This window comes from Thalassophryne amazonica, chromosome 12 (assembly GCF_902500255.1).
Source record: "Thalassophryne amazonica chromosome 12, fThaAma1.1, whole genome shotgun sequence".
NCBI lineage: Eukaryota > Metazoa > Chordata > Actinopteri > Batrachoidiformes > Batrachoididae > Thalassophryne > Thalassophryne amazonica.
In genome coordinates this window covers 73,365,519-73,379,563 of record NC_047114.1, presented here as the reverse complement: position 1 = coordinate 73,379,563, position 14,045 = coordinate 73,365,519, and the positions used below count along the sequence as shown (strand labels likewise).

The window sequence follows — 14,045 nt, the reverse complement described above, 5'->3', positions numbered from 1 at the left end:
CCTTCCAAACTTTCTTTGATGAACATTGTTTTTGTACATTTTTGAACACTGGCGAAGTGATGGTCTAGTGGTTAAGCAGTGGGCTTGAGAACAGAGGATCCTCGATTCAAACCCCATCTGGGCAGGAAATCATCTCCTTAATCCTCTAGTTGCACCATCATCCCTTTGTGTAGCGAGCGCCTTGTATGACAGCACCCTAACATCGGTGTGTATGTGTGTGTGAATGGGTGAATGTGAGGCATCACTGTAAAGTGCTTTGAGCTTCTGATTCAGATGGAAAAGTGCTATATAAATGCAGTCCATTTACCCTTTCACCAGTTTTGTCAGGCAAACTGGAGATCCTCTGTCCATCTTTGCTCCTCAAAGACACCTTTTCAAAAACTCATTGCTCTATCTCAATGATTTTTGGAATATTTTGCAGGCCTGAAATGCAGGAATGGATGCATACCAATAAATGACATTAAGTTGTTTCAGTCTGGACAGGTCACCAGGTGTAGCGATAAATCTACTGTGTTGGCAACACTGCTTTAGTGTAATTCTTGTTACAGGACGATGATCACAGGCGCTTCAGCGACACAAACACATTTCATTATAGTATGATGACTATGCTGATGATGACTCATATTTTCCTGAAGAAAGGCATTTTGTTCTGATTGCAGCCTCACCTGGTTCAAAGAGCTGCTCACTGTGTTCAAATACATCTCACTCTCTTTTGTCTTGATTAGTATTTTCATAATATTTATAGTGACTTGGAGTGTTCTCAGAATCACATCTTTTTTTTTGTGACATTTAAATGAGAAGCATCATCAACCCACCATCCAAACCCATCCTCTGCCGAAAGCTTACTCAAACTGAATCACCATTGAACACTGTGATTTGACTATTGTGTTATTCTTTGCAGCAGTCATTAAAATCTGAAATAAAAGAAGGGAACAAAGAAGCCAACCTTGAGAGGAACCTGTGCTTGAACAGAGTTGGTTGAGACGGCCTTATTAACTCGGGCACATTCCCATCTATTATGCAGTAGTTATAAAGGAACTCAGCATCCAGGCACCGATACAAAGATCACGTTTTCAGAGGAGCTGATAAGTTCTCCGCATCACACGTGGCTGCACGGTATTCAAAGCAAAGAAAGGGATCTAGACACCTTTGTGTGAATATATGTTAAATGTATATTTGAATATATGAACTTTCAGAGCCTGTGTGCTACATTTGTGAGTAGCTGCTTTTCACTGTTTTGCAGGAGGTGTTCACAATGGTGAGTACGTTTCCTGGCTCTACTGTTATGACCCTGTAATGGATGTGTGGGCTCGGAAACAAGACATGAACACAAAGCGTGCCATTCACGCCCTGGCTGGAATGAACGACCGCTTGTATGCCATTGGAGGAAACCATTTGAAAGGTAAGAACATGGAGTTTCACAAAATTAACAGAAAACTGGTCATGATGGGGTATTCTTTTTTTTTTCGCCAGACTGTGTGAAAAGGACGCTGCTTTTATGAGAAAGCAGCCATCATCACAGACATCATTCACAAGTCGTCTGTCATGGCACAGCATGATAATAGAAAATTGCCTTTTATTATTGAAGAAGCTTTCTGATTCAAAGAACATCCAGGGACTTGTGAAAAGCAGAAGGTTTCAGAGAGTCGAACGTGACTCAGTGGAGGTCTAGATTGAAACCTGACTCTTAGCGCGTGTGGGCCTTATGTACCACCTGGCACAGTTAGTGCAAGTGGTATTTGTAGATTATAAAGAGCTTATAGAGTTATGAGGTTGCTGGACAGAGGCTTTGGTAATGCTGATATTTTTACAGGAGAACGAAGGCCCAAGTCTTTAGGGTCCTGATGCTTCCAGTCCTATTGTATGACTGTGAAACGTGGAAGCTAACTAGTGACCTAGCACCAAAAGACAGCATGTCTTTTGGTACTAGGTCTCTTCAGAGGATCCTTGGGTACTGCTGGAAAGACTTTGTGTCAAACAAGCAGTTACAGACACTAAGATGAGGTGTATCACTTCCATTGTGAGGAACGTCAGCTGTGACATTTTGGATATGTGACCCATTTGTTTGAGCATGATCCCAGCACATATGTGTCACAGTTTTGAGGAACACAGCAGCTGGAGAAGGCAAACATGCTCCCCCCCATGATTTGGTATGCATATGACCTGAAGGTTAATTGCAAAGTTTACATAATAGTGTGAAATACAGATTTATTGTCACTGAAATTTGTAACCTTTGATGCAAAGTTGCAGTAAAATCAAAGCAGATGTGTGTTTGTATGAGTGGTGCTTGTTAAAAGCAGACAGCCTCTGCTGCCTTCCAGGTGGCTTGAGGAAGCCAGTGCAGGCTCGGCCCACTTCAGCATCCAAGTACGGAAAGAATCACTCCAAAATGCCAGGAGTTGAGGGTGAAGTGTCTGACACCCCTTCCTTGTGCTGTTCTGAGCCTCCTGAGCTCCAGGAAAAAAACAAAACAAAAAACCCAGACTTTTCCTAATTTTTTGCATGTGGTTCAATACTTGTAAAGCAAAGCCATACTTTTTTGTTGAAAAATGACCGGAACTGCTGTGTGATCTGAATCATGAACTTTATAAGTTGTTGCATCTTTAATTAACTAATATAAATAGACTGTGGACACTGAGTTGGTGCTTACACAAAATACCTATTTTCAGGTCTTGAAGAAACAACCTGTATCTGTGTCTGTCACAGTGCAAAGGAAAAGCTGGTGGCCAGACCCTCTCCCTGCAGAGAGGTGGAGCGGGCACTCTGGTGTTCTCCACAGAGTATAGACTGGTTTATTGAGTGTGTCACGGATAAACCCTGAGATACATGTAGACATCTGTGATTATAAAAGTATAACGCAATGCTAAAATGCTCTCGACCATATGAGCATTGTCTTCTTTATAATTTGCTGTTGTTTAATTCCTATTCCAGTGCAAAGTGTATGTACTATATATATATAGCTAAAATTATGGAATCACTGGCCTCGGAGGATGTTCGTTCAGTTGTTTAATTCTGTAGAAAAAAAGCAGATCACAGACATGACACAAAACTAAAGTCATTTCAAATGGCAACCTTCTGGCTTTAAGAAACACTATAAGAAATAAGAAAAAAAAAAATTGTGGCAGTCAGTAACGGTTACTTTTTTAGACCAAGCAGAGGGAAAAAATATGGACTCACTCAATTCTGAGGAATAAATTATGGAATCACCCTGTAAATTTTCATCCCCCAAACTAACACCTGCATCAAATCAGATCTGCTTGTTAGTCTGCATCTAAAAAGGAGTGATCACACCTTGGAGAGCTGTTGCACCAAGTGGACTGACATGAATCATGGCTCCAACACGAGAGATGTCAATTGAAACAAAGGAGAGGATTATCAAACTCTTAAAAGAGGGTAAATCATCACGCAATGTTGCAAAAGATGTTGGTTGTTCACAGTCAGCTGTGTCTAAACTCTGGACCAAATACAAACAACATGGGAAGGTTGTTAAAGGCAAACATACTGGTAGACCAAGGAAGACATCAAAGCATCAAGACAGAAAACTTAAAGCAATATGTCTCAAAAATCGAAAATGCACAACAAAACAAATGAGAAACGAATGGGAGGAAACTGGAGTCAACGTCTGTGACCGAACTGTAAGAAACCGCCTAAAGGAAATGGGATTTACATACAGAAAAGCTAAACGAAAGCCATCATTAACACCTAAACAGAAAAAAACAAGGTTACAGTGGGCTAAAGAAAAGCAATTGTGGACTGTGGATGACTGGATGAAAGTCATATTCAGTGATGAATCTCGAATTTGCATTGGGCAAGGTGATGATGCTGGAACTTTTGTTTGGTGCCGTTCCAGTGAGATTCATAAAGATGACTGCCTGAAGAGAACATGTAAATTTCCACAGTCATTGATGATATGGGGCTGCATGTCAGGTAAAGGCACTGGGGAGATGGCTGTCATTACATCATCAAAATGCACAAGTTTACGTTGATATTTTGGACACTTTTCTTATCCCATCAATTGAAAGGATGTTTGGGGATGATGAAATCATTCTTCAAGATGATAATGCATCTTGCCATAGAGCAAAAACTGTGAAAACATTCCTTGCAAAAAGACACATAGGGTCAATGTCATGGCCTGCAAATAGTCCGGATCTTAATCCAATTGAAAATCTTTGGTGGAAGTTGAAGAAAATGGTCCATGACAAGGCTCCAACCTGCAAAGCTGATCTGGCAACAGCAATCAGAGAAAGTTGGAGCCAGATTGATGAAGAGTACTGTTTGTCACTCATTAAGTCCATGCCTCAGAGACTGCAAGCTGTTATAAAAGCCAGAGGTGGTGCAACAAAATACTAGTGATGTGTTGGAGTGTTCTTTTGTTTTTCATGATTCCATAATTTTTTCCTCAGAATTGAGTGATTCCATATTTTTTTCCCTCTGCTTGGTCTAAAAAAGTAACCGTTACTGACTGCCACAATTTTTTTTTCCTGATTTCTTATAGTGTTTCTTAAAGCCAGAAAGTTGCCATTTGAAATGACTTTAGTTTTGTGTCATGTCTGTGATCTGCTTTTTTTCTACAAAATTAAACAACTGAATGAACATCCTCCGAGGCCGGGGATTCCATAATTTTTGCCAGGGGTTGTATACATACACTCAACAAAAATATAAACGCAACACTTTTGGTTTTGCTCCCATTTTGTATGAGATGAACTCAAAGATCTACACAATATCACCATTTCCCTCAAATATTGTTCACAAACCAGTCTAAATCTGTGATAGTGAGCACTTCTCCTTTGCTGAGATAATCCATCCCACCTCACAGGTGTGCCATATCAAGATGCTGATTAGACACCATGATTAGTGCACAGGTGTGCCTTAGACTGTCCACAATAAAAGGCCACTCTGAAAGGTGCAGTTTTGTTTTATTGGGGGGGATACCAGTCAGTATCTGGTGTGACCACCATTTGCCTCATGCAGTGCAACACATCTCCTTCGCATAGAGTTGATCAGGTTGTCAATTGTGGCCTGTGGAATGTTGGTCCACTCCTCTTCAATGGCTGTGCGAAGTTGCTGGATATTGGCAGGAACTGGTACACGCTGTCGTATACGCCGGTCCAGAGCATCCCAAACATGCTCAATGGGTGACATGTCCGGTGAGTATGCCGGCCATGCAAAAACTGGGACATTTTCAGCTTCCAAGAATTGTGTACAGATCCTTGCAACATGGGGCCGTGCATTACCCTTCTGCAACATGAGGTGATGTTCTTGGATGTATGGCACAACAATGGGCCTCAGGATCTCGTCGCGGTTTCTCTGTGCATTCAAAATGCCATCAATAAAATGCACCTGTGTTCTTCGTCCATAACAGACGCCTGCCCATACCATAACCCCACCGCCACCATGGGCCACTCGATCCACAACATTGACATCAGAAAACCGCTCACCCACACAACGCCACACACGCTATCTGCCATCTGCCCTGGACAGTGTGAACCGGGATTCATCTGTGAAGAGAACACCTCTCCAACGTGCCAAACGCCAGCGAATGTGAGCATTTGCCCACTCAAGTTGGTTACGACGACGAACTGGAGTCAGGTCGAGACCCCGATGAGGACGACGAGCATGCAGATGAGCTTCCCTGAGACGGTTTCTGACAGTTTGTGCAGAAATTCTTTGGTTATGCAAACCGATTGTTTCAGCAGCTGTCCGAGTGGCTGGTCTCAGACGATCTTGGAGGTGAACATGCTGGATGTGGAGGTCCTGGGCTGGTGTGGTTACACGTGGTCTGCGGTTGTGAGGCTGGTTGGATGTACTGCCAAATTCTCTGAAATGCCTTTGGAGACGGCTTATGGTAGAGAAATGAACATTCAATACACAAGCAACAGCTCTGGTTGACATTCCTGCTGTCAGCATGCCAATTGCACGCTCCCTCAAATCTTGCGACATCTGTGGCATTGTGCTGTGTGATAAAACTGCACCTTTCAGAGTGGCCTTTTATTGTGGGCGGTCTAAGGCACACCTGTGCACTAATCATGGTGTGTAATCAGCATCTTGATATGGCACACCTTTGAGGTGGGATGGATTATCTCAGCAAAGGAGAAGTGCTCACTATCACAGATTTAGACTGGTCTGTGAACAATATTTGAGGGAAATGGTGATATTGTGTATGTGGAAAAAGTTTTAGATCTTTGAGTTCATCTCATACAAAATGGGAGCAAAACCAAAAGTGTTGCGTTTATATTTTTGTTGAGTGTGTATATATATATATATATATATATATATATATATATATTCTTCAGATCTTGCACCATTCGGAAGATTCAGACGGCTTTCAGTGGCTTTTCAGTCGTGTGACTATCCAAGAAATTGTGGACGAGCTGGGCATGTCACAACATATCCTGTGAGGCTTCAACACGGTGGCGCTTTTACTGCGCCATCAGCTTCGTACCAATGAATTTTGCTGCAACTCTTTTCATGGCAAAATCTTCTGTCACAGTGGAATGTGCCGAAAAAGTGCTGATGTCCACCTCTTCCACAATTTCTCAGATAGTCACACGATGGTCCCACATCACCACAGCGTTCACTTTGGAATGATCCGGTCATTTCAGCATGTTGATGGCTGCCCGGAGCGCGGCTCGCTCTCCACCATTGTGCGGCCGTCTTTAAACTGGTTGTACCGCTCCTTAATCTGTGTGATGCCCAGAGGATCCTCACCGAAAGCCGTCTGAAAAATCTGAATGGTTTCCACCTGGCTGTCGCCCAGTTTCTTTCAAAATTTGATGCAGTTGCGCTGCTCCAGTCGTTCTGCCATTTCCTTGCAAAGAAAAAACGATGAGAGACTCCACCCATCCTTACACAAAGGCTGCTTACAAGCAAATGACACAATCGACGGGCGTGAAAAAAAATCACGCATGCGCACGAAGGTTCAAGGTTGGCTCATGCAAGGCTCATGTGTGTATGTATGTATGTATGTATATATATATATATATATATATATAAATCCTCGGCAGCACGGTGGCTTAGTGGTTAGCACTGTTGCTTCACAGCGAGAAGGTCGTGGGTTCAATTCCTGTGGCCTTTCTGTGTGGAGTTTGCATGTTCTTCCCGTGTTTGCATGGGTTTCCTCCGGGTGCTCCGGTTTCCTCCCACATCCAAAGACATGCGGGTTAGGTGGATTGGAATCTTTAACATTGTCCGTAGGTGTGTGTGTGGGTGTGTCTGTGTTTGTTTGTCTGTTTGTGGCCCTGCGACAGACTGGCGTCCTGTCCTGGGTGTACCCCGCCTCGCACTCTATGACTGCTGGGATAGGCTCCAGCCCCCCGCGACCCTTAATTGGACTAAGTGGTAGAAGATGAATGAATGAAAAATATTTAACCTCCCAGGGCCTGGCATCCACATATGTGGACATGACATTTTTGGTTGTCTAGTCCATAAACTAAGTTTTGTTTCATGAGAACCTCCGGGTCTTAGGTGTGTGTGTATGTATGTATAAAATGATTATACATTTATTGTTATTTCCATTATTGAGAGCCGATCCTGTTGTCTTACATACAGTTTGTACATGTTCAATAAAGCCCCTATATCAATCAATCAATCATAAACAACATTTAAGTTTTGCGTGTGTTCATACATGAGCTATTGACAAGAGTGGAAGTTGGCTTTGAGTTACCAGAAGTTAGTGTGCACGAAATGTCTTGTAAATCACTCCAGAGGTGTTATCAGGTTACAAAAGCAGCGTTTACAGTTTTAGAACTAGCATTTACATAATAAATGCAAAGTGGTTATATTTACACACAAACGAAACAGAGTTTGCAGCTAGCTAGACCAGCCACTGACGTCACGGTGTCGCTCTGCTCTGACTGGCTGTCACCCCTGTCCCTCAAAAAAAAAAAAAGAAAAAAAAAAAGAAACAGAATGTTTTATTTTAACCTCTTAAAATAGGTCAAGATTAGCCATCTTTGAACTTGTCCAAGGTCTGTGTCCCAAGAATGTTCCCTGTGAATTTGAAGACTCTGGCAGTAATAGGACTGGACTTATGCTGAACACAGACAGATGGACGCAAAGTCTTCGCAAAACCTGATGGCCATATTTGATTGTCTCAGGTAATAAGCTATTTAAGGCCTAAGTTATTATTTTATTAGAAGTTCATCATGCACACATAGAACTGTAAAAGGGATCAAAAATCAATATGACCCCTGTAAATAAAAAAAAACAACTTGCACATTCACTCTGTGTAGCTTGTAACAATGACACATTCTCAGAGATGTTGAGCGCCAGTCATCAGTTATGATGGTTATAGGTGGTCAAAATAATAAGAATAAATATAAAAGCACAGACTTAAGACACTAACTTTCTTTATTGAAATGGATTACAATCATTATTTCATGAGGATTTCTGGAATTATTCATGTAGTCCAAATCAGTACTACACAATGACACGCAGTAGTACAACTTCAGTTTTGGAAACACACACACGCACACACACATTTGCATCGGCAGCCACAGCTGAATGCCAATCCTTGGACGAGGGTGGGAAAAAAAGTGTTCTGGGTGTTTTGTTTGTAATTTATTTATTTATTTTTTATGGTAAAACAATGAGTGTGAACTGTGACGTGCACAGAATAATAGATGCATTCAGAAGCAAGTCTTTCAGTGAATCCCACTACAAACTCCCCCCGCCACACACACACACTGGTCTGTTTGAGCCGACAGCATTGCTGTTCGGGTCTAGTAATCTTCAGGTCTGCTTCAGCTGAGGTCCAGTAATCCTCAGGTTCTGATCAGTTCTCTTCGGGTTTCCACTGATCTCTTCTAAGTCAGAAATAGTGAAGAGATCACCCCCCCCCCCACCCCCACCCCGATTCTTAAGGTTTACCCAGATATTTGTTTAATCTTTATTTGTCTGTTGTTTTACAGATACACAGCAGCTTCCTTGATTAATTTTAGATCTAATTTCTGTAGCAGCCTAAGACATTTGTTGAAGTGGACCAACAGTAAGATGATCTATTACCAGCCCAGTCTCACATCTTTTCATCCTCCTGTCATGAAATGATTAAAATTTTCGAAATGATTAAAATTTTCATGATGGGGTTTTTTTGTTTGTTTGTTTGTTTAACTCACTATTACTAACTCTACTCCTACCCCCAACCCTAACCTTAACCATAACCTAACCCTGCCTTACCATAACCCTAACCATAACCACCCCAACCCCCACGCTGCACTTTTAATTACATGCAGCCATCACGGAATGAAATAGAGTAATTTCGTGCTGCCATGACGAAAATTTTGCACTTTTCGTGACAATATGAGGAACCAATAGATTAATGTATATTTCGTGCTGCTGAATCACGCAATCTGTGAAACTCTGTTGTCTATTACTGCATGTGAGATACTCCACTTAACATTACTTTCACACATTTTTCTTTTTTCTTCCTTTCTCGCGTAGGTTTCTCCCATCTGGACGTGATGCTGGTGGAGTGTTACGACCCGAAAGCTGACCAGTGGAACATCCTACAGACACCCATCCTGGAGGGTCGCAGTGGCCCCGGCTGTGCCGTTTTGGATGACAGCATCTTCCTCGTGGGCGGCTATAGTTGGAGCATGGTACATTCTTGCATGCCAGCGATTTGATTCACTGAGATGATAGTATGCACATTCTTAAACTAAAGAGGTGTTTAGGGTTTAGGCACACAATGGAGAGAGATAATTGCTGAACTAAATAACAGGTATGCTGGATGTGAAACTAAAGTAGTCAAAAACAAACATTAAAAGGAACAATTAGAATTAAAAACAAAGTGGGAGTGAAAACTAAAAACAAAAACTAAAATTTACTGGGATGTAACAAAAGGAAGTAAAGAGCTGAACATAAACACTGGTGAAGACTATCAAAATGAAACAGGAAACCAAAACTGAAAGAACCATTTGAAGTTGTAAATAAGTCCCTTCAGCAACTCCCTTGTTTTCACTCAGGGTCACCAGAGCAGAGCCGAGGTGGGCCTGCATGTTGATTTGGCACAAGTGTTACACTGGCTGTCCTTGCTGACACAACTCCACGTTACATGGAGAAATTGGCACGGGTGGGATTTGAACCGGGAACCGTCTGCACTGAAACCAAGTGCACTAACCACTTGGCCACTTCAAATACTGGACTGATTAAGATCATTTTTGTGTAACGTTAAACCCAAAAAACATCTAAATAATGAGCTCATGTTAACAAAATGTCACAATTCTTCTTTAATTAGCTGTGAGCATGGATGTGCATCCTTGAAACTGCTTTGGGAAATGTATGTAAAAAAACAAAAAATTAAATTGCTTATAGAAATACTTGCCAGAAGCACTTTTAACTGTTGCATTTTATCATTACTGAGAAACCAAGTCCAGATTACATATTTTCCAGACAATATGTCACACTGGATTATTAGTTGCATCTGTTCAAAAATGCATCAGGAAGAGGGGAAAATATACAAGTTGCATCAGTCTATAAGTTATATTTATTTTTGAAACATAGTACTTCCTGCAACAATAAGCAAAATAAATTTCATTGCTGCATTATTTATTTATGATGCAAACAACGCATTGGTGAGCAGAAGATAATGGACTAATTAATGTTATTGTACCATGCACAAAACTCAAGTAAATTGCTTATTTTGGCCACTGAACAGAGGATCATAGATTATGTAACGTGCAGTGTCATTAAATGTTTGAAAGCTCAACACATTATTTATTTATAAAGCAAACACTGCATCATTGAGCAGAAGGTAACAGGCTAATAACTGTCATTCTACGATGAACAAAGAATTCAAGTAAACTGCTTCTTTTGGCTACTGAACAGATGAGATAAACGTGAAATGTAATTAAACATTTGAAAACTTGACACATTATGGATTTATAAGGCAAACACTTTGTAAGTGACCAGAAGGTAACACGCTAATTAATGTTTCTGTCGAAGGCACAGAGAACTCGGTGTAAACTGCTTCCTCAGCCCACCGAAGAGATGAAAATGTCTTTTCAGTGGATGGAAAATGTCTGGTCACTGGCTTTGTTTAGTGTAACATAATGTTTAGAAACTTTTATAAAACATTAGTATAATGAATGTTTATGAGTTCAATGGCATGAATATTTCATAGCTCGTTCGCCTCGTTGAATGGTACGTTCCATCTTCACCAAATTAAATATTTGTTCCATTGAAAGAATAGAAAAACATTCATTATTTGTTTTATATAACAGCAAAAATAGATCCTTGTCAGTTGATATTTTATTAATTTATAAACAACAGAAAAGGGACTTACATTTTGGTGTTCTGTCACTGGTGCTTAACAGTCCAACACAAACTTTAAATAGGAATCGAATATTGTTCTCAGTAGTCCATAATGCCGTCCATTGACTTTGTGTACAGACTGCTGTCTGCTTTCGTCACTCCAGCGAAAAATCGTGTTAGAAATTTGTCCAGCTTTTCATCCTAACTTCATCCTCTTTGTTCTAACAGCTCTTCATGCCTCCCGACGGCTTATGGCGTGGTGAATTTGTTTTTTTTGTGTGTCTGTGTGTGTTAGAAGTATTAGCAGCGTTAATTAGCTCCTTCAAATTGTCGTCCGTCAGCAAAACAAATTCCACCATGTTTAGCTAAACGCCGCTCGTGTGAACATGCGCGATGGTTGGGGCCTACAATAGCATATTTCATGTAGCACCAAAATTGCATGCTAAAAAGAACTATTGCATAGTCAATGAAACACAATGGCAAATGGTACGAATAATCCGTGTCATGTGACATACAAGCCACCAATTAAATAACAAAAATCTACTCAGCTATTATATAATAAAAGATAATGACTGATTCAAGCTGAGCTGTCAGTGCTGTTCTTGGCATCTCACACAGTCCAAACAAGTGTTGTGCCAAGTAGCATGAAGGTAATATTTCTTTTTAGTACTCAAGAGTGTAGTCTTTCAGTTTGAGAGCATGCTGTACTAAATTTATTTGTTCTCTAAGAGGGAGTGTCTCTCTCATTCAGAGCTGCTGCTTCTTCTTCTTCTTCTTCTTGTTTTATGGTAGTTGGCATCCAGCTTAATGGTGCATTACCACCACCTTATGCTCCGGAGTGTGCATCATGGTACCCCATTCAGTATACAGGATCAGCTTGTCACATGTGTAGACTGTGCCATCTTGTGGCCTTCGATAATAATGCAGCATTTTGAATATTCTGTCGGTCACACATCCGGGCACAGTGCTAGCCGAAGTGAAAACAGTGAAGCTAGGGTGGATTGTTTAAGTAGCGCACAGTTTAATTTGATGCGATTTTCTTACATTGTAACCACGGTTTCAATTCACCAGCAAGTAACCCTCACAAATATGCACTGTATCTCTTTGGTACAACAAGACGCCAGCAGTGTTTTCACACCAGCGAGTCATGACGCGGAAGCAATCCGAAAGTGCTGTTGCCTTGACCCATAGAATATAAGGTGCTTTGGACTATACATTGCAGGACCTCCCAAACTAGTTACAAAAAAAGACATGGTCTGGTGGCTAACTCAGCTTTTTGCACAACCAAGTTAGATATATCAACAACCTTAAAGAATCATGACTTTTTTTTTTCTCTCTCTCTCTCTCTCTCTCTCTCTTTCTTTCTTCAGGGGGCCTATAAGTCTTCAACTATCTGCTACAGCCCTGAGAAAGCAACATGGACAGAGCTGGAGGGAGAGGTGGCAGAGCCTTTAGCTGGTCCGGCGTGTTCCACAGTCATACTGCCCACCTGCCTTCCTTTTAACAAATGACAACTAATCCACCCGGCAGGCGAGGGGGGCGAGGAGCTGCAAAGTGATTGGGGGGAGGACCATCAATAAGAAAAACAGTTGTCAACAGTTTTGTGACAAGCCCTTTGGTCAGATGATGAGGGTGTGTATAAATTATTTTTTTACAGGTATGACCAGAGCACTTTTGTTATTCCCTACTGAAGGCGTGACAAAACCCCCCCCCCCCCAAAAAAACCAAAAAAAAAACAAGAGGAAAAAAGAAAACCAATGTACAACTTATGTATTTAAGCTCATCTGTGTTAAAGCTCTGACAGAATGGTCAGTTTCACATTTAATTTGATTTAAACTGATGGTGAGTGTTTTTGGCTTCTCTTCTATAGCACGCGTAGTGTTGAGCTGAATTATATCTTTCAAATCCATTGTATCTTGTATTCAGTAGAGACCTACTTCAGACAGAACACGGTGAGGAAAAAGCGATCAGTCCAGAAGTGTTAAACTGGGACTGGGTGAGTTACATAAACTGTGTATATTCTTCATCAGTCGTGCTCATTTTTCTCTGGCTGGATTGTGCACTTGTCCTGCTTTGTCACATCACCAGATCATGAAGCAGCTGCCTTGTTGTTGTTTTTGTTTTTGTTTTTAATGAACAGTTGTCATGGAGTTATCTGGAAAGGTTTGAGTAAAAATTATGTTGTACAAAAAGTGACACACTTTCTCTATGTTGCCCGACACTAAATTTTAACTGATTATCGCTAACACATGGCCTGAAGTCGTATTTTGGTGCGTCCCGTTAAACATGTGCTTGACAGAGAAAATCAGATTCTTCTAGCTGCAAGCAAAACTATTTCAGTCTCACAATCGATTCTTAACCTTCTCTGACGTACTGATGTCTGTTCATGTTGGTTAAACATTGATGATACAATCAAATTTTAATTGCTAGCCAATAATGTGTTTTATGCATTGTGTATTTGATTAAATGAATGAACTGATGAGAGCACGTCGGGTTGTTGTCCTGTACCACTTAATGTTAACGGGCCTGTTTATGAGGTCACAAAGAATCACTTTGATGGGGTTTCATTGTATTTAAAAAAAAGTGGTCCTTAATGCACTAACAGTGAACTTTTAATTCAGCAAACAGGTTCACTCAAATGTAAATGTGTTGTGTTTAAAAAAAGTAATCCTAATCATTTAATTCAGTCTACTCAACTCTAAATATTGATGCAGGACCTGTTCATTTCTGTAAAGATATTTGTTTAATTCATTCTTGTACATAATTGCTTGCAGTGAAACATTTTTGTGCACTCA

At 40.8% G+C, this 14,045-nt stretch overlaps 1 protein-coding gene across 2 annotated transcripts in view; it reads left to right on the top strand.

The window, feature by feature from the left end:
* LOC117522257 (kelch-like protein 14) overlaps window positions 1-13,117 on the top strand; it is a 37,207-nt gene extending 24,090 nt beyond the window's left edge. For both annotated transcript variants that reach the window (XM_034183646.1, XM_034183647.1), the window contains exons 7-9: window positions 1,244-1,402; window positions 9,439-9,596; window positions 12,621-13,117. In XM_034183646.1, coding sequence (XP_034039537.1) covers window positions 1,244-1,402; window positions 9,439-9,596; window positions 12,621-12,761 — 458 coding nt within the window. In that variant the 3' untranslated portion in view covers window positions 12,762-13,117. The remainder of the gene's footprint in view (window positions 1-1,243; window positions 1,403-9,438; window positions 9,597-12,620) is intronic.
* The last annotated feature ends 928 nt before the right edge of the window (window positions 13,118-14,045 follow it).